At 40.4% G+C, this 19,718-nt stretch overlaps 1 protein-coding gene across 3 annotated transcripts in view; it reads left to right on the plus strand.

Moving 5' to 3' along the window:
* The window catches only part of SDK1 (sidekick cell adhesion molecule 1), a 391,574-nt gene that overhangs the window by 229,014 nt on the left and 142,842 nt on the right, over positions 1-19,718 (plus strand). For all 3 annotated transcript variants that reach the window (XM_027656578.1, XM_027656580.1, XM_027656579.1), the window contains exons 7-8: positions 10,376-10,487; positions 11,458-11,648. In XM_027656578.1, coding sequence (XP_027512379.1) covers positions 10,376-10,487; positions 11,458-11,648 — 303 coding nt within the window. The remainder of the gene's footprint in view (positions 1-10,375; positions 10,488-11,457; positions 11,649-19,718) is intronic.

Here is a 19,718-nt window from a genome sequence, read left to right on the forward strand (position 1 = left end):
ATCCAAGAATGTTTATTATTTCCATGTATTTTCCAGGTATTTCATGGCAGTGTCCTGATTCTGAGTTGATGCTAGAAAATTCCCAACTGTTTTTAAGCTTGGAGCCTGACTGAAATTCAGTGTTAATTTTAGCTTTATCATGACTGTTTGTCAAATTATTTTTTTTAAACTCTCTTTTGAACTATAACCTCTTTTAAACCTAAAGAGGAGAGATTTAGATTATATAGGAAGTTAAGAAGAAGTCCTTCCCTGTGAGAGTGGGGAGGCCCTGGCACAGGTTGCCCAGAGAAGCTGTGGCTGCCCCATCCCTGGAAGTGTCCAAGGCCAGGTTGGAAGGGGTTTGAAACAACCTGGGCTAGTGGAAGGTGTCCCTGCCCATGGCAGAGGGTTGGAACAAGATGGTCTTTAACATCCCTTCCAACCCAAACCATTCCATGGTTCTATGATCAGTCTGAATGTGCAAGTCTCTCCTTCCAACGTATTGCACCACAATATCAGATTCATTTAAAAAACAGCCACAAAAAAATAGGAAATCACATATGATCAATTGTACATATTTGTTTTATGCTCTATAGAGCATATTCAATCTTAAATCTTCCCTGTGAAAATAGCGCTTCCATTATTGTTGTCGTAAAATAAATTGTTGAAGGCATTTCTTAAAAGAATTTCCCCCAAAGCCACTGCAAATGCTTTGCTTTAAGTCCAGTGAAGGATAGATGAGATTGTCTTTTTTTTTTCTTTTCTTCTTTTTTTTCCCTTTATGTTTTATTTGTTACCACCCTTTTATTTGTACATAGAAGAGTGTTTAAACTTGTTACGAGTAGGAGAAGCAGCAACTAGATTGTCAATTGTGTGATCTTGTTTGTGCCAAAGCAAGGAGTTGAGAAATGCATTTATAAAACAACTCCCAACATGAAACCATATACAAAGATATATTTGTAAATAGAAGGCAGCATTTTATTGTCTCCCATTTCTCTGTCTGTCCTGCTGCTTGACAGTAAACCAGGATCTGCTGGTGAGAATTGGAACATCTGAAATTGGAGCAGCTCTCTGATCCCAGTGCCAGAAACGTATCCCCAGCTCAGTTTTCCTCCTTTTTTTTTTCTCTCAAGTCTTCTCTCACCAGTGAATTTTGTGTTTCTGTACATTATTATTAACTGACATTTCTGGTTAATTTAACATCCAGTTACTGATGTGTGGTTTACTAACTTAATTTGCCTTTATTAAATAAATCAAGAGGTAAATACCAAGGTAACATGAAGTACCAAGGCTGTAAGACTTTAAAAGTTATGTTTTGTCCTCAAGAGAAAGTGAGTCTTGCTGTCTGCTGCAGAAACCCCTGCAGCCACTGCCAGGACCCTCAAACCTGTTTCCTCCTCCCACATGCATCCCTATTTGTAATTAAAATGGTGCTTCTCTTACAGTGCACTAAAGTACATCATAAAAATATACAGCCTCTTAAAAGTGATTTCTGCTGATGAGTTATTTTTAAATCTTTTTAAACATGGCTGTGTTTGGGGAGAGATTTGAGGTTTGTTCAACCTGGAGAGAAAAAGGCTCTGGAGAGACCTTAGAGCACCTTCCAGTTCCTAAAGGGGCTCCAAGAGCTGGAGAGGGACTTAGGACAAGGGCCTGGAGTGACAGGACAAGGGGGAATAGCTTCCCGCTGACAGAGGCAAGAGTTAGATGGGATATTGGGAAGAAATTCTTCCCTCTGAGGGTGGGGAGGCCCTGGAACAGGTTGCCCAGAGAAACTGTGGCTGCCCCATCCCTGGGAATGTTCAAGGCCAGGCTGGACGGGGCTTGGAGCAACCTGGGCTAGTGGAAGGTGTCCCTGCCCATGACAGGGAGGGTGGAACAAGATAGTCTTTAAGGTCTCTCCCCACCCAAATCATTCTGTTATTCTGTGATTCCATACAGAGCCCCCAGGCTCTGGGCCCTGGCTGCGGGAGCTGCTGTACCTGTTGCCTCTCACATCTCTTTGAAGATGACTCTGAAGCCAACAGATTCCACTGGTAGACCATGGATATTTTTCCCCCTTTTAACTGCTGTTGAATAAGATTACACACTCTATCCACTCATATAGCTGATATTAAAGCTATCTGGTGAATTGAAAAGCCACCTGAGTGTTCTTTAGCTGGAATAGCTTGAGGCTATATATTTTTTCATGTTAAAAGCTCTAATGATGTGCTGGATGATAAGTTTCCAGGCAGAAAGAAACCCCTCGCTGGGCGTGGGGGAAGGTCAGGTCAGTGACAGAGACTGAACTTCCAAATTGCTCTTTTTGCACGAGGAGTTGTGAGAAGGGAATTTCAGAGTGTTCGAGCCGAAATTTGGTCTGCCTTTGAATTTAGCTGCTGACTCACAGGGAGCTGTGTAACTAAGCAGCGGTTTAATTTCCTTAAAACTACATGGGACAACACTAGAAATGTATTTCTGAAGTAGTCCTAAAGTACAAAGTGAGGCTGTAGACCTCAGGAAGCAGAAAAGAGAGGAATTCATCCCCCAAGTAACACTTGCTGGGTCACCTGCACTTAATGGCCTGTAGAAAAAGAGTAAAATCTGGAAAGAAACCAAATCTCCCATCCCTGTCCCAATTGTCAGAACAGAACTGGTGAGAGACAAGGTGGAGTGACTGTGTTACCATGAACCATCCCAGCCTTACTGCTTCTCCTGGGGCACTTCAGTATTTGTTGGCTACAGAAATACATTTTCCATTTTTAAATCAACTGTTTTTAGGCCCCTGCCTCTCATTATGCCCAGGAGTAGACCCTAAAAAGTCTCCATAAGGTTTTAGAGCTTTTCAACCTGTATTTTAGACTCAGTTTTATCTAATAAAATATATAAATCTCCTCTTTACTGGAGTATCTACACACAAAAGGGTATAAATCGTCTTGTGGCTGGAGCTGAGTTCTCCATTAATCTTTCCCTAGGGCTAAAACTAACAGCACTTGCAGTCTGTGTGCAAGTCCTTACAAAGGGGGGAAAAAAAAGCTGTTACAAACGTGGCTGTTATTTGTTTAAACATTTGGAGACATTTATAGTGTGATGCTAGCTCGGTTTTTTGCCCTTGCTCCCAGTCTTTTGTTTGTGTGTATTTCAGTGAATCCTTTCAAACTTGTCAGGCAAGAAAAGTTTTCCTTGTTTAGCAGAGTAAAATTAAGACTGTGAAGGAGTATGATTGTTTTCTATAAATACTTTAGGACGTAAACATCACAGAGGGAGAAAGCAGCTCTTTAAGCTAAAGGACAGCTTTGGCAGAAGAACAAATGAAGTACATTGGCCATGAATACATTTAAACTGGAAATTAGGAGTGTTTTTAACAGGTTGAACAGAAAAGCTTTAGGAAACTTTCCAACCAAAAAGTGGTGTTAAAAAAGCTCGATATTTTTGCCACTGTCCCCCGTACATTCAGAGAAGGGATTTCATGATGGGATGTCACAGAGACAAGGAACTGTGCTGACCCAGGAGGTGCTTTCTAGTCCTGTGCTCCAAACACAGTTTGCAAGAAGATTCATATACATAAAGTATCTTCTTGACAATGGTTTGAATAATTACTGTATCTCTTCCATTTTCACAGAATCATAGACTGACAGAATGGTCTGGGTTGGAAGGGACCTTAAAGGTAACCAAATTCTGTCCCCCTGCTATGGGCAGTGACACCTCCCACTAGCCCAGGTTGCTCCAAGCCCTGTCCAACCTGGCCTTGGACACTTCCAGGGATGGGGCAGCCACAGCTTCTCTGGGCATCCTGTTCCAGGTCCTCCCCACCCTCAAAGGGAAGAATTTCTTCCCAATATCCCATCTAACCCTTGCCTCTGTCAGTGGGAAGCCATTCCCCCTTGTCCTGTCCCTCCAGGCCCTTGTCCAAAGCAAGTTCCTGAAGTTCAGTGCTTGCAGAAGTGCAAGATGGACTGGCTCAATCACACACTTTTGTGGGATAATTTCTGGGGGTAACTTTATATTTCAAAGTTAAATGCATCAGAACTTCTGCTGTAGCTTATACAGACCCTCACACAGGCCCAGGAGGGGTGGATAGAAAATGGCGGAGTGCAGAATTTCAGGCAAGATGAATTTGTGCCAAGCATAAACAGTTGTTGGTGAAATGTTTTGTAATTGCTTCTTTACCATATCCCTCCTTATACGCTGGGTATTTAATTTGTGATGTGCTTCCTGTACATTGTTCTGGTGTTTATTATTTTATTCTCCCTTTTTTTTTCCCTTTTATTTTTTTTTTATTTTTAAATTTCCTTGCAGTAGAAATGCATCATGTGTTTGTTCTGATGTGGACAAAGCTTAGTCACACTGACAAGAGTGTATTAAGTCAGTAAATATAACTGACCTAGATCATTCACTCCTTTTGCTTGTATTGTGTTTTGTAAACCTTTCTCATGTCTGGTGTTTTATTCATATGTCATGATGTCTGGTTCAAAACGAGGGCTGTATGTATAAGAATTCACTTGCTGTGATAATTCAAACAATTGGGCTGTTTTCCCTATCAATTTGATCCACAAGTTTTTGTGTTGTTGCTTATTTACTTTTTCAAGTCTACAGTCTGGTTTCTCAAAAGGTAAATGAATTATGTTAATACTTAATTGTTTAAGGAGTTTTAAAACGTCCTTGGGTACTGAAAAGTCATTGTGCTTCATACCAATTCTTTACCATTAATTTGCTAATTATTTTATAAATACATAACTTTGACTCAAAGAAACTCCATTTGGAGGTTTTTATACTCCTCATCAAACTAAACAAATGTGACCAAAAATCCTCTCAGGAAAGTCTCTGTTATTTTCCTCTACATTTAGAAATCTGAGCAGAGCCCTCTGCAGTGCACAGCAGCATTTTATTTCCCTTTTCTTGAAAATAAATAGTCCTTGCTAGAATCAAAGTGGAAAACTGAAATTGTAACTTTGATTATCTTAATGCTCTTTTATTGTATCACTCTAATAAGCAGGGAACAAGCAGGCACGTTTTGGGATAGAGGTTTATGATTGAGAACACACTTTTTTTCCATTATTTGCATAATGCTTCTCTCTGGTGCCCGCAGGTGGTTGTCAGCATTTGCTTTTCTGTTGATCAGGCTCCAATTCCTGTCGTGCATCTTTTGCTCCAAAGGGGAAGGGAAATTAATCTGTTATTGATCAGGATCCAATTCCTGTTGCGTATCTTGTACTGGGAAGGGAAAAGGGCATTAATCCATTAGGGGTTGATGATTCAAACCATCTGCAGGTAGGACCTGGAAACACTGAATGTATTCCATTAGGTAGTTTGTAAGGTCTTTTTTTTTTTCCTCCCTCAAGCAATCTTGAGATATTGTGTGATTGTCATTTCTCCTCTTTTCTCATATTCTGTTAGGTAGAGATTGCACATTCTTGATGCCATAATGTTGCGCTACATGTAATATTTTTGCTGTTTGTATTGAACTCTTATCTCCTATCCTGCTTTTTTTCTAATATAGGTGTCCATAATTTGGCAACATGAAGGTTTGTATGTATCCTGCATAATAATTGCAGAGGCATTTCTACACACTGTGCAAACCTCAAAGTCTGTAGGAAGTTTCTTGTAAAGGTTTTCTAAACTTTTCCTCCCAGGAAAACTTATAAATGGTTTCAGAGTTCTGTTAAAGTATTCTAATTTCTCCATTAGCTTGAGGGTAGGTGATCTCTTCTCCAAAGTGTTTTTCTTGCATAGACAAATTTCATAATACAAGTAGGTAAATTCATGTTTGGACACTGATTCCTGTGGGATCCTTTCTTCACTGGAAACTGGACACTGGGAAGCAACTGCAGTAGTAACTTTAACTAAGGGCAGGGATAACGAGCTCTCAGCCTCACATTGCAGGCTCTACCCTACACTAGGGAAACAAGGGTGATCTGGGTGATTATTTAGGAATCCTCCCTCCTCCTGCTCATGGTCACCTTCTTCGGATTAAGGGTCTTCAGAGGTTTGGGACCTATAAGCCTCAAAAATAAAACTTACCGTTTTGTTCAAGTCCAAACCCAAACTATTACTTCTTTTCAAGAGATAAACACTTTCTCTCACTTTTTATTGAGGCTGGTTTACCCCCTATCTCTGTCAGATGAATTTGAGCATCCATTGAAGTAATGTATTTAATATTCTGCACTGAAAATACAGATACAGATAAACTTTGCCATAATGTAAAATCTGGGAAAAAACCTAATGTTTATACATTTCTGAAGGGGATAGAACCTATTGTGTCTTCTGTCATATGGCCTGAGTGAGATTTCAGTTCTGTTGGGGAAAATTAAGCACCCAAGTGGCTTTGATGAAGTCTGTGATGTTTATAAACTGTCAATTACAATATTTAAAATTCCCTGTACCTTACATGGCAATATATGTACAGAGATAAAACCACTGTCTTTCCAGAGATGATAGGGCAGTGTACATAATTATGGTATTTAAATAACAGATTAGAATTCTACAGCTCATCAGTATTTAAAAAAATCAGTGTCATAAAGCACTTGGACAGGAGGAGGGAGGTTCAGAGAGCTCTGGGGTCAGTGATGTGCAGCCACACACAGCCACAGGTGATGAAAACAAATAGACCATGCAAGAGTTGTTCACTCTTTCTTTTTCTCTCTTTCCTCACTTTATATCTTCTTTGTGTGGAAATGCCAGATTTGTGAATTCCACAGTCTGGAGAGGAGTTTATGTTTAGAGGGAGAGAAAAATGCCAGATCTTCTTTCTATTTTCTGTTATTTTGTCTCATTTTTCCCCTTTTTTGGCTCTTTTTTTAAGAAAAAAAGTCTAATATGGAAAACGTTATATCAGTGACAATTTACCTTCATATCTTGGGCTGTAATTTACCTTCATATCTTGGTTGGGAACCACTGAAGAACTGGAGGACAAACTCCCTCTACTCCTGTGTCCAAGCCTTTTGGTGTTACCATAGTCTTTTCTCAAAGACTGGTTGGAATTGGTCCTGAATGTTACTTTGCTTTTTTAGCTGAGAGGAGGGGTTCAGAAAGCAGATAGAAAGGAAAGAAGACCTCTTTTTTCCAAAAAGATAGAATATGTCTGGGAATGGTGTTGCCCAATTAAGGAATTCAGCTCGCTGTGAACTGTTTCTGTGTGCATTTGTATTGCTCTTGGTCATTAAAAAAAAAAAAAAAAAGATGCATTGGAAGTTGAGCAGTTCTTAAGCAGTGTGAGACATCTATAGGGGACCATGGGATGGCAGGGAGGGGAAATGGTCAGTGATGAGTACAGAGCAGCTGCTTGAGGGAGGGCAGGAGGAGGAGAGAGAGGTGATGAAAAGCCAGAAGGAAACGGCCAAGACCTAGAAAGCTCAGACAACAAAAAGTCTGATGAAGTAAAAAAGGAACAGTGAAGAGAAGAAAAAAAAAATTCAATCTTTTCCTGCAAAGGATTTTCACAGAAAATGTCTATTTACTAACAATGACGTTCTGCATTGGATTTTAGTGTAGCATCAGTCAAGTAGAATCACTTCTGTGCAGTGCATTAGGACGTAGGAGAAGGATGGAGTGGCTTTATTGACAGGTAGGATGAGAAACCTGGAAAGTCTGGGTAGTTGTTCACTGTCTGATTGTTTACAGTAGCTCTCTACCTTTCCCAGCCCGATGTGCCGAGGTGTATCATAGAAACAAAAGCAACAGTGTTGCTCCTTATCTCCCTCAGGATCCTGGCTACTCTGAAACTGTGCATTTCTTACAAAAGCACATAGTTCTGAAAGGGTGAGATGGACACACAGGTGCCAAGTTACAGCCCTACTGAGATTTTTACTCTAAAGTAAAACTGAGTTCCTCCTTTGATACTTCAGTTAGCCACAAAACAAAGCTCCAAACTGGCCCCTGCAAAAGGAGCCCTGGGAACATCCCTGCCAAATCAGGGCAGGGATGGGGCCAGGGCAGGATTTGGACCAGGGCGAGTTATGAGTTTCTTAGTGCTGCAGAGGGAAATTTAAACTATCTTTGAATAACAAATAGGAATGTTTACACTGTCTACATACTGTTTAGATAACACTTGGAAATGTTGTTGTTTTCTCTGTCTGCTTGTTATGTCTATAGCTACCTTTGTATGTATATTCCTGGGTTTCCAAGTTCTGGCCATTTTGATGAGCCCTCTGTATCACATCAGTATGAGTTCACTCAGCAGCCTGCTTTTAATAGATACATTTCAGGGATGAGACAAAATGAAAACAAACACATACTTCGTTTTGATTCTCGTCACAGCCAGTAAGAAAGTCAAGGAAATCTTACATTTTCCTGGTTTCAGGGGGAGGAATGTGCACTTCTGTTTCCTTGCTTATCTGACTGCACGCAGGGCCACTCGTGTGTGCTGATGGAGGTTACAACAAAGCTGGATTCTCCTCTTGGGCTGGTTTTTCTGGGCTGGAGACCTTCTTCAGGGGAGCTGATTAGTCAAACAAGTGGTTTTCTTCTTTTCCAGGTGGAGATAAGAAATGATTACTGCCAAATTAGTAACTTGTTTGTTGATCTTTTAGCACTTACTGTTATAAACCTTCATCTTGGGCAGACGTAGCAGTGAACAGTGATGCTGAGGTTATTCCTTCTCATCAGTAAAAAGCTACTAATCTGATCAACTCTTATTTTCTGGGGTTTTTTTCAGATTACTCTCTGGAAAATTTCTGCCATGAATGCCTATAAGACCACCATGGGAATCTTAGAAAATAGATTTTCTATCATATTTCCAGGATTGTTGAGGAGTAGACGTAAAATCTACTAACAGCTTGATTTTTGAGATCCCATGGGAGTTGCATATAGATCTGTGTCAGGTTGACAGAGCATATTTATGGGAAGAAATAAATATGCACTTATAGTTTCTGAAGTACTATTCTTGAATGCTTGAATTTATTCAGAAGTGTGGGTGATATTCTTAAAATTTTAAAATTACACTCCACACTTCCATCTCCCATACTACACTGTCTGCTGTCAATTAGAAAAACATCAAAAGGTGAAAGATTTGTCATTCAGAAATCTGCTAACCTGGTGAACATTTGAGCCCCATTACCAAAGGCTTTGTCTCTCCAACAAATGAAATCCTATGTGAAATGGCTTTTGGCATGCTGGGTATGATCCAAGCAAAGAATCTTCTGTCCATTATCTGTTCTTTAGGGAGTTATCTTAAACATTCAGGGTTTGTACTTTGCATTTCCCAGTTTCCCATTCTGCTTAATGGGCATGGACTAGCTTCCTTTGCAGAAAACATTTGATGAAGTGGCTTACTTTTCCATCAGTTTGGTTTTGTTTTCATTACTTTTCTCTGTAATTTGTTTATTGGTCTCTGTATCTTTAGAAAATTTTATTACTCTATTATTCAAGCTAAAAAATAGCTAATTTTTCTTTCCCAAATGAGTTGCTTGAAGCAAAGTACCTATGAATACATGGGTATTTTAATTCACTTACTAAATGTACACAGAGAAAATTTACAAGCTGCCTTTTTACCATTTTTTAAGTGTCTGCTGACTGTTGCATAAGCTAAATTATTTACAGTATGAAGCCTCACAAAAGAGTAACAGATTTGGGTTATTTACTTTCCTGATAAGAAAAAGGGATTGAAGTTGCTGTGATATGCTGCTTTGTTAATTTTATATTTGTTCCCCAGTGTGTAAAATCTTTTTAAAGAACTAACATGAGTATTGGCAGACTCTTTTGAAATGGTATGGAAGGAGTAAGATTAAACAAAACATGAAAAGGTCTTAAAAATATAAGTCAGCAAGTGTTTGATAAAAATAAAAGTGCTCAACAATAGAAAACCTTTAGGATGCTTAATTTGTTTGCTCTCTCTTTGAGAATGGCCCCTGCACTCCATCTGGGAGTAGTTCTTGGGAGTTCTGTGTGTTGAATGATTCCAGGCTGGGTATGTTGCAACTGTGTGTTTGTACAGTGTTGACCACTGCAGTATAAGGAAGATCTGAAGCCATTAGAGTGTCCAAAGGAGGGCAATGAGGATGGGGAGGGGCCTTGGTTTGAAGCCGTGTGAGGACACTGAGGGCACTTGGTGTGTTCAGCTGGGGAAGAGGAGACTGAGGTACAACTTCCTGGGCAGGGGCAGAGGAGGGGCAGGACTGAGCTCTGCTCTGTGGGGACCAGGGACAGGACCCAGGGAATGGCCTGGAGCTGTGTCAGGGCAGGGTTAGGTTGGACATTAGAGAAAGATTCTTTCCCCAGGGGTTAGTTGGGCACTGGAACAGTGGTCACAGCACCAAGGCTGATGGAGCTGAAGACGTGTCCTTGAAACAGCCGTGCTGGAGTTCTCCCTTCAACGAGGGGATTAAAATCCGTGATGAGGCTGAAGAGTGAGATTTGCAGCCTTTGTTACCGCTGTCACAGGTGTCCAGAGCCCTCACCAGGTGTCTTTGTGCCCGGGCAGGTGCCGCAGACCCCGCTGAGCCCCTGGCTCCCAGCATCGTGATCCGCCCTCGCAACACCAGCGTGGTCGCTGGAAGTAGTGAGGCCACTCTGGAGTGTGTGGCCAATGCCAGGTATGGAAACACCCCCCGGGGCTGCAGGGGACTGGTTGTAACACACTGTCCTTTACTGAGAAGGACAGAGAAGTTATTTTCATTTTTTTATTAATTTAGAGATTGAAGCAGAACGCTCGCTCTTCAATGCAACCTTATGAATAATCTTGTTTGTGTGACATTACTGAATTAAACCTATTGATTTTTCTGGCCAAATGACGGTATGGTCAGGGGTACTTTCCCACCTGTTCCTCACATTGAAAGGAAAAGAAGTACAGTGGTGTTAAATCAGCAGACATTATCTTAAGGAAAAGGTTATGGTTAGGGTTAATAACATCTCAGCTGTGTTGCCTGTCAACAGGAAAGGTGATATTGTTGAATAGTTGATGCTGCCTGGTAAATAAATTAGTGAGGATCTCCTATGAAGTAATTTATTTCAGGCACTCTCATTTTACAGTGATTATTGCTCAACTGTTCATAATGCACTGTAATATGGAATTCACAGCATTTCTCTATGTTTCCATCTAGTTGGCCTTGAATAGCTTTGAATTTCAGTGGAAGTAAATAGCTGAAGTCCTTGGATGATAAGACCAACTGATTCACTTTCCCCTCTGAGGGCAGAGATGTTCTTGATATGATTAATATTGTTTTGGTAATTGAGTTATAATGAAAGCACTTCCCATGCAGCTGATTCCCATAGCAGTATTTACTCCTTTTGCTTAGAGAAATCAAATTATTAGCACTTAAGTTCTATTGCTGTATCAATTAGCTGTACTTGCATAATGCCACTTGAGTAGTCTGTAGTCTTGGTGTGTAGAAGTTATATATGCATTTATTTCTTAATAGAACGTTGGGAATAGGGGAAGGCTTTAAGAAGTTTTATAATCTTTAATAATATATTCTCTCTGTGTGTGTATATATGCACACACAGAAGATTATTCTGTAATATATATGTTTTATTGTTGTATTCTTGTATTGTATTTCTTGGCAGACCTCTTGAGAGACTAAGTGTGACCTGGAAGAGAAATGGAATAAAGATAACCAGTGGCATTAGCAGCTTTGGGAGACGACTCACTATCACCAACCCAACCTCTGCTGATGTGGGGATGTACTTCTGTGAAGCAAAACTGAGAGAGAGCACAGAGGAACCAGCAAGAGCGAAAGCCTTCCTTTCTATACTGGGTAAATCTCAAGGCAGTGGTTTTTTTACTAAAGCAGGCTCTGGGCTGAGGTATAATAGGAAATAAAATTGATATCTTAATATTTCATTGACCTTGCATTTGAACCTTTCTTCAGAGAACAGAACAAAGGAGGTGAAAGAGGGTTATCTTCCAAATTAATTCAGCTGTTCTTCCCCACTAATATAAATTCATCAAATAGATTTTTTTTTGAACACTGATGTGATTCTGAATCCCCTGTGAAACCATACATTTAATGAGAATTTTGAAAAATACAGTAGTAAAATCCTTAATGGGCAGCTTCCATATCTTGGCTTTTAGATGCATTAAATCCTGATTAACTCCTGGCTTGCTTACATCTAGTTTTCATATGTCAAGTGCCTGTATTTCTGAAAGAAGGCTTTTAGGAGCACTTCTGTGCCTTGTGTGTTGCAAGTGCCAGTCAGGGGCCAAGGATGTTCTTCACACACAGGCAGGCAGAGAGCCCTGGTGAGGTAAAAGGAGGGGGAAGGAAATACCATTAAAGCAACTCTGTTTGCTGGACCTTTGGCTCCAAGGGAAACTTTGCTCTTAATACTTTTAAGGGGACATTGCTGTCCTTTCCTAGCCTGTTTCCACCATCACCTCTGTGTCCAAGTGTTGCTGTAGGAGAGAGGTTGGCACTTGGAAATGGTGGTTCCCAGCGCATCCTATCCTGATATCACACTGCAGATTCACACGCTGCACACGGGGTGGAGTCTCCTGGGACTTGTAGACTAAAAGAGATGTTTTAGGCTAGGGACATGGAGGTGTTTTAAGCCAGAGCTGATTGTTTAAAGTCAAGCTTTTGTGTAATAGTGCCAGTAATAACTGTGTGAGTGTCCTGGGGAGATCATTGCTCTGGCAGTGACACGAGTCTCAGCGTTGGGCAGGATTCATGCACATGCACTTCTGTAACATTGCAGAGGGAATTCAGCCCGTGGTTCTCTACACTCTTGGAGCCTTCTGAAAATGCAGTTTTAAAGACTGCTGTAGGGTCTGTATTCTACTAAAGCAGTTTGTAGTAGTTCCTGCTAAGTGAGAAAGCAGCTCTTCTCTCTGCAAAGCTCCCTTCCAGATTCACTTGTAGTGCTGTGTGTCTGTTATATTTATTACCTACTGGACAAAGTTTGATTCCAGTCTTTTTTTTTGTCCTCTGTTTCTTAGAATTATTACCTTCCCTTTGAGGAGCAGAGATGGATTTCACTTATTTATGGGTTTTGTTTAAGCTCTTCCTTATTCATAAGATTTTATTGTACCTGGTTTACTTTTGCTGCTCTGCCATCACGTCCAGTCTAATGTAATACTTAAAGCACCCTCTTGGTTAATGGAAAAGATTCTTAAATACAGTTACAGTAAAACTGAAAAATAATCATTGGGGAATCATATTAAACTAGCAGTGCTTTAGTAGCTTACCTGCTCTCTTATTTTTAAATGTTTTATTTATTTCTTATCCAGTTTTAGGAGGCTGTCAGGGAATGAAGTTATGAAAAGGTCTGTAGATAAGAACAAGCAGATGAAAGAAAGCAGAAACAAATTGGTTACCAATTACTTTTATTTCCTTCTGATGGAACACGACACTTCACATGCAGGTGTTTACTCAATGTGTCAACAAAGCCTGATAGATTTCTTTATTTATGAGTTTCTTGAGCTGCAGGATGGATCTCTAATTCTAAACAGTGAGCCAAATCAAAGGATTAGTAGTTAATGCATAACTTATATTCAGCTTTAGAATACTTGGATGGATCTGGCCATCATTTAATTAGTCAAGCGACGGGTTCCAGAGGAAAGTGCAGACAGGATTCAAACCCGAGGATTTCTGCAGTGTATCTCTCATAGTCCATTGGGGTAGTACTTACAGAGAATCAAGTTTGCTTGTCCATTTGCATGCATAAAATATTTTTAGTGTGTAGGTGTAGATGGGGAGCTGATAATGAGCTGTACTTGGGAGAAAAACACACTGTGGACTTAATGAGGGGTCTTGACTAACAGAAAAAGGAAATTGTGTTAAAAACAAAGGTTTGTATTCAAAATGGGAGGAATCAAAGGCAGACCCTTAATAGTGTGGCAATGAGAGCTTTTGTGGATCAATAGAGAAAAATACTTTGCTATTAACAGGTAGAATAGGGGTAGGGATAAAAAGATGCATCAAAGATATCACAAACATTGAGTTAATCAAAGCTTTTTTTGCAAATATATCAGTCCTTGACTTTCCCAGCTAAGGGAAGTCACACAGTTTGAGTGTGGCTCAGATGGTGACAAGAGCTTTATTAGAAGGCAGTGGAACTTAGTACAAAGGCACCTACTCAGTTTAAATTATTATTTTTGACCTACAGTATTATCTCTGAAGCTTTTCTGACTATTTCTGAGAGTATATCTTAGTTTGTAAATTAGAATCACAATAATATTCAAAAAATCTGAATCTCTAATGTATTAGAGTAGTACTGTATAAGCAAGGAGAAAATCCTCGAGTCTTGTGCTGCTGCAGATTTCTTCTGAATATGGCAAAGAGCTTTCTGACATCTTCATATTGTTCCAGAAAAGATAAACTGAGGTGGTTCCAAACCTTGGTTTTATTAGCTGCAGTTGTTATAAATTTTTAAAGGGTATCATGTTCCTCGGTTGGCAGAGTAACAGTTTGGGAAAGATTTGTTGCAGATTAGATAAGAGCACATTTGTTTTATCACTAACAGTTTGAAGATTAAGTAATTTAAGGAGTCTTCTCATGAACAAACCAATTTGAAAACTGAGCTAATCTTAAATTCTTTTGCTCCACTTCTGCAAGTTTTGTTAGTGACAAACTGCAATAGTCATTTCTTAAGTGACTATTCTATAGGAAATTACAAATTTTAGGAGCTTAGAAAATGAGGAATAAAACTCTTCCACTACATGAAATCCAAACTACTCTTTAAATTAGATGCAGTCAGAAAGTAAAATCTGAACAGATTGAAGAGAAAAACAATTAGAAACAACAGCCTGGCACGATGAGGGGTTGTACAGAACTGAGGACTGAAGCCTTCTTGGCCTGTCCAAAGGAATAGGATTAAGTCAGAGTCAGAGTAGAGGGCTTCCCTTCTTTCTGGAGCAGTTTTATTTCCAGAGAACTACATTCATAAACATGTTATTCTCATCTTGGGAGAATTTTTACATCTCAGCTGGATAGATTTCTTTCTAATAGGACTGTAAGGGAGTGTTGTAGGTCTGTGTCTCTCTTAAAGGCAACCCTGGTCCTCATCAGGTGTGAAGGATTCAGCTTTGTGGGACCATGGGATATGGGAACACATCAGAAAAGTTATGATGTTAGTATGAAAGGCCCACCTGGTTGGGCTCTGAGATGGACTCTGTGGCTCTTTCTTCTTCACTGTTCTCCAGGAGTGTCCAGATGCAGAAGGATCTGTGTATAGAACTGCCAGAACAAGTGTTATTTTCCTCTGTAGCTGTGAACCACCTCAATGCCTTGTGCTCGGACCTGTGGAGTCAACAGCTCTCATGACTCTGGCTTAGACACTTTGAAACACTACAGATGCTGTCTTGAAAGCAGTGGAAAGAATTTTTCCATGGTGATTGTGTTCATATATTGTGCTTAAGAGAAGACCTTGGTGACTTTGTTCATTTACTGTGTAAGAAAAGAATAAGTTTTCAGGGAAACTGTAATATGAAATGTCTTTGGACTTGCCTAATCACAATTTGGGCTCAAAGGAAAGAAATATTGACGGGTTTTTTTGATTTGTCAAGCTTCAGAGGTTCTGAGATTGTCACAGACACAGTGCCTTGGGCCCAGATGCACACAGGACCTATCCAACAGGGAAGCAATGGGACTTCTGGGAAGCCCAGTTCTGTCTCTGACATTCCTGAGGCATTCCTCCTGCTTTCATTCCTGCAAACAGGACATGTGTTCCCACTGTGCTGTTAGAAGGTTTCAGAACACACACACACTGCAGCTCACAGTAGAGGTAGTAGCAAGAAACTAGACACATCTTTTCATCTCTCTCTGTTCTAACCTGATATTCATGCAAAGAGAAATCTTGCTTTAAGGAACCTGCTCTGCATGCATCTGCAATGTGGCTTCTCTCCCAGCATGGCCAGTCTGATCTACTGTCTGGAGTTGAGGACTTTGTACCTACAAGGGGCTGTCAAGTTTCCAGTTCCTCTTTCTTTAGAAGATATCCACCAAATAAATTAGTTTATGGTAATGCTGGAGGAAGGCTTCCATGTTGAAGGCTCAATTTTCCTCTTAAATATGCAACCCTGAATTTCTGAGCGATGCAGGAATTTCAGCTTTGGAGGAGCCCTGGGGCTTTCTCTGTTCTTTCTGACTTTCATGTGTGTATCCAGGATTAGGTCACACATCTCCAATGCAGCTTGAAGGGTGTGTAATGGATGCTGACTGCTATCTTTTGAATGTTAAAATCAGTGACCATGTAACTCTGTGCAGGGGAAGTTAGAACAGTATCAAATTTTGCAGGCTCTCCAGGGCTTTGCCGAGAGATGTCTTTCCAGTGGTGTCTGGAGTGCAAAAAAACCCCCCAAACCCTCAACAATTATTAAAAGCATGCATGCATTTATATTCAAATACTCTTTTCCCCCTTTGCTTGTACTTGACCTTTTAGTGAAGATCGGTCAGACACCAATACAATATCTGAACAATACAGTATCTCTTTCTTGCAGTCTGCTCTGAGCTGTGACCTCTCTCATTGCCAGCACATGGTGATGCCACAGGGTGAACTCAGAGTGATGGGTCCTTTCCTGTTCTAACTACTCTGATTCTATAATTTCCAAAAAATTACTGTCATTCCTAGAAATTGCCATATCTGGGGACTTGTGTCTGGCATGTTACATACTTTGGAAGAGGCTGTAATTTCACCACACATATTAAATTTCAACACATGATTATTGCCTACAACAATAAATGTTCAAATTCATACTGTGTGGTTCAAACCAAGCCTTATAAATATGCAATAGAGTCGTATATACAGACAGCCAGAATGCCCCTTCAGAGTGCCATCTGACCCCTATAAATATTGCTGCATTTTTATGACCACTTTCTGACAGTTATTCACCAGGTGCTGCATAACCCAAATTCAGATACCCTGAATTTTAGCCTTGCAGTTAGTTCTGGCCATTCAGGCCCTCAGGCACACACCTGGTGTGCAGATGATACATCTGACACCTCTGAAAAGCGAAGAGCTGATATTTTGGTTGTCCAGCACCTGTAACAAGAGCTGTTTCTTCCACAGCCTGAGTTCTGTTGAAGCCATAGGCCCTCACTGCAAAGGACCTTTAGAGCTTCCATGATGCTGGTCAAAGACAAGTGGATGTGGAAAAGCAGCACAGTTGCATGGAAAATTCAAACTTTTTTACTTTGAGGGTGACAGAGCATTTGAAGGGGCTGCCCAGAGGGGTTGTGAAGGGTCATTCTCTGGAGATGTTAAAAACACACCTACACACTGCTCTGGATGGACCAGCTTTAGCAAGGGGATGGGTCTAGGTGATCTCCAGTGGTCACTTCCAACCCCAGCTGTTCTGTGGTTCTGTGTGAAATTGCTGTTTCATTTCCCTCAAAACCCTGAGAGTATCCCTACACCAGTACTGCTGGGATTCTCTCATTCTCTCATCACCAAGGCTAATTTTCCATGAATATTAGACTTGGGATGTGACAGCACTGTTGTCCACGTGGTATTCTAGATCTTCCAGAATTCCTTATGAATTAGACTCATCTTCCCACCCAGGCTTTTCTCTATCTTTAGGCAATAGAAGCAGTAAATTGTGGAGTGGCTTCTGGAAGGTTTTCTGTATCAGTGCTTGTCTTGCAAGAATAACATGTCTCCTCTGTGGGTGGTTGTTGCACTTGGCAGTGCTTCCAGCTGCTGAATGGCTGTGAGAACAGAGTTCAGCAGGCCTTAGTCTGAGGGAAAAGGTGAGTCCGGGCTCAAAGACTGGGAATCAAATCTGTTGGCACCAAAAGTCCTCTGGGAGCTGTCTGGGGCCTTTAGATTGCATCTTTCTGCTGCTCCTGCTCTTTTTCTGTCTTGTCTGCTTCTGTTTCTCCCTGCTTCTTTCAAAAAAAAGCTGATGTGAATCTTCCTCTTATAACATCACATCCCATTTGCTAAGTGACAGTTGTCACTGACTTCAAGTTCCTTGTCACGTAATTCAATGTGTGATACTTGCTCACCTAAGCATCTCTCAATGGAAGAAGTTTCTTTGAGAGTGACATAACAACCTGTATGGGATTTAAAGGAAGGAGCACGGGTTGCAGGTTAGGATTTTGGGAGGGACTCTGGGAAACACAACTCTGTAAATATGCCAGGTATAACTGCAGAAACAGCAGCACATAAGCAGAGGTCATGGAACCACGAGCATCTTTGAGGTCACATTAAGTGCTTTGCAGCTGGACTGCAGGCCCATGGTGAAGATAAATCTGCAAATTTATCACTAGTGTGTGAATGTGTTGCTGATCTAGGAGAAAGTTTGTGAGAGCTGGTGGCTGAAGGTTGCCAAGTTTAGAAATTGGCCCGCTAAGGTCAGAGTCCTTTGGAAAAGGGAGGGTGGAAAATGTGCAGTCAGGAGTTCCCTAAACAGAAGAAAGTAAACTTGAACTTCACTGACTCAAGAGACATCCACAGAAAAACCCAAATTTTGAAGGGAATGTCTGGATGTGGGGTTATGTGTCTGGATGCTCTCTTGGCCCAGTGCTGCTCTGGCCACCCTTTGCCTCCCTTCACGATCACATTCAGTTGCCATAAAATGAAAGATGCAAATTTTATTCTGAGAGATGGACATAGGGACACTCACCTGTGTGGCCACAGACAGGCACATAGATAAGGACACCAGGCTAAAAGTTTGGAAATGAAAAAGTTAACATCCTAAAAACTGGAGCACAAGGAAAACACCAACCAAGGCCTGGAGGATGGCGTGAGAGGAAAGAGAGCACTCAGAGTGAAAATGTGGACTGAGATGAATTGCAGAGGACTCAGCAACTTAGCTGATCAAACATGTCAAACTGTGTGCCATCAGTGAATTTCAATTAAATGTTCAGCTTTTCAATTTGTTGTTTAGATTAACGCATGAGATCATATGCAATAAATCACAGCTTATTATGTGTGTTTATTAATAGCTTTATATTTAGGCAGTGAGGATCAATAATGTTAACACATGTATATTATTAGAATATAATAAATCAGGTAGCTTGGTTTTATTGGTTTTGCTGGGTAAACAAGTATTCCAGGCTATTTTGCAACCTCCCCTCCTCCTCTGCACAGCATGTTGAAGACTAATATTGATTGACTTTCTTTGGAATGAATGCAGAATTGTAATATCCATTGGTGCTCAGATGAGACCCCAGTTCTGTACACTGAATCAAGTATTTTATTGCAGTTAGGAGGAAGAAGTACTGGGAAAGGGGGGTTTCTATTCTAATCCAGTGATATGTACCTGCTGGCATATCATCATGTCATCCCTGTGCAGTGAGAGCCACACTTGCTGTACTGCAGGTGGTAGCAGGAGAAATAAGATTTGGCAGGGTAAAAATTATGTGATTTTGATTTTATTTACTAAAATACTGATGTTTTATCAATAATACAACCACAAGGACTTTTTTCAGTCATGTTTGATGAAGAGATCTGGGAGAAGGTCAGCTCAGATGACCTTGAATCTTTCAGTTTACTGCATTTTTTCAGCCATGCTTGATTTCCTTAAAATGGAAACACTAATAGCTTGTTCTTACAAGCTACTTATACTGTTTTTTTCTGTGTTTTCTAAAACTTACCAGTGAGTTTGTTTATGCTACAATGGAACTCCATTTATAATCAAGTAAAATCCTTCTAAAAACAGTAGTCAGATGATAATTGCATTGAACAGACTATGACAGTTTTTAGTTACCATGATAATTACTGCAACCTTAGTGCCTCTGGGACTTTGACATGATGCTCTTCAATTTTATGCTGCATAGAAGAAAGAGTTACATGCCAGCACACTCAACAATTTCTGCAGTCTTGTCTTTGTTTAATTAAACGTCTAATATCTTTTCTTTAGCCCTAATGATAAAGTGGGAATT

The sequence above is a fragment of the Corapipo altera genome, unplaced genomic scaffold (assembly GCF_003945725.1).
Source record: "Corapipo altera isolate COAL_440 unplaced genomic scaffold, ASM394572v1 104, whole genome shotgun sequence".
In the NCBI taxonomy this organism is placed as follows: domain Eukaryota; kingdom Metazoa; phylum Chordata; class Aves; order Passeriformes; family Pipridae; genus Corapipo; species Corapipo altera.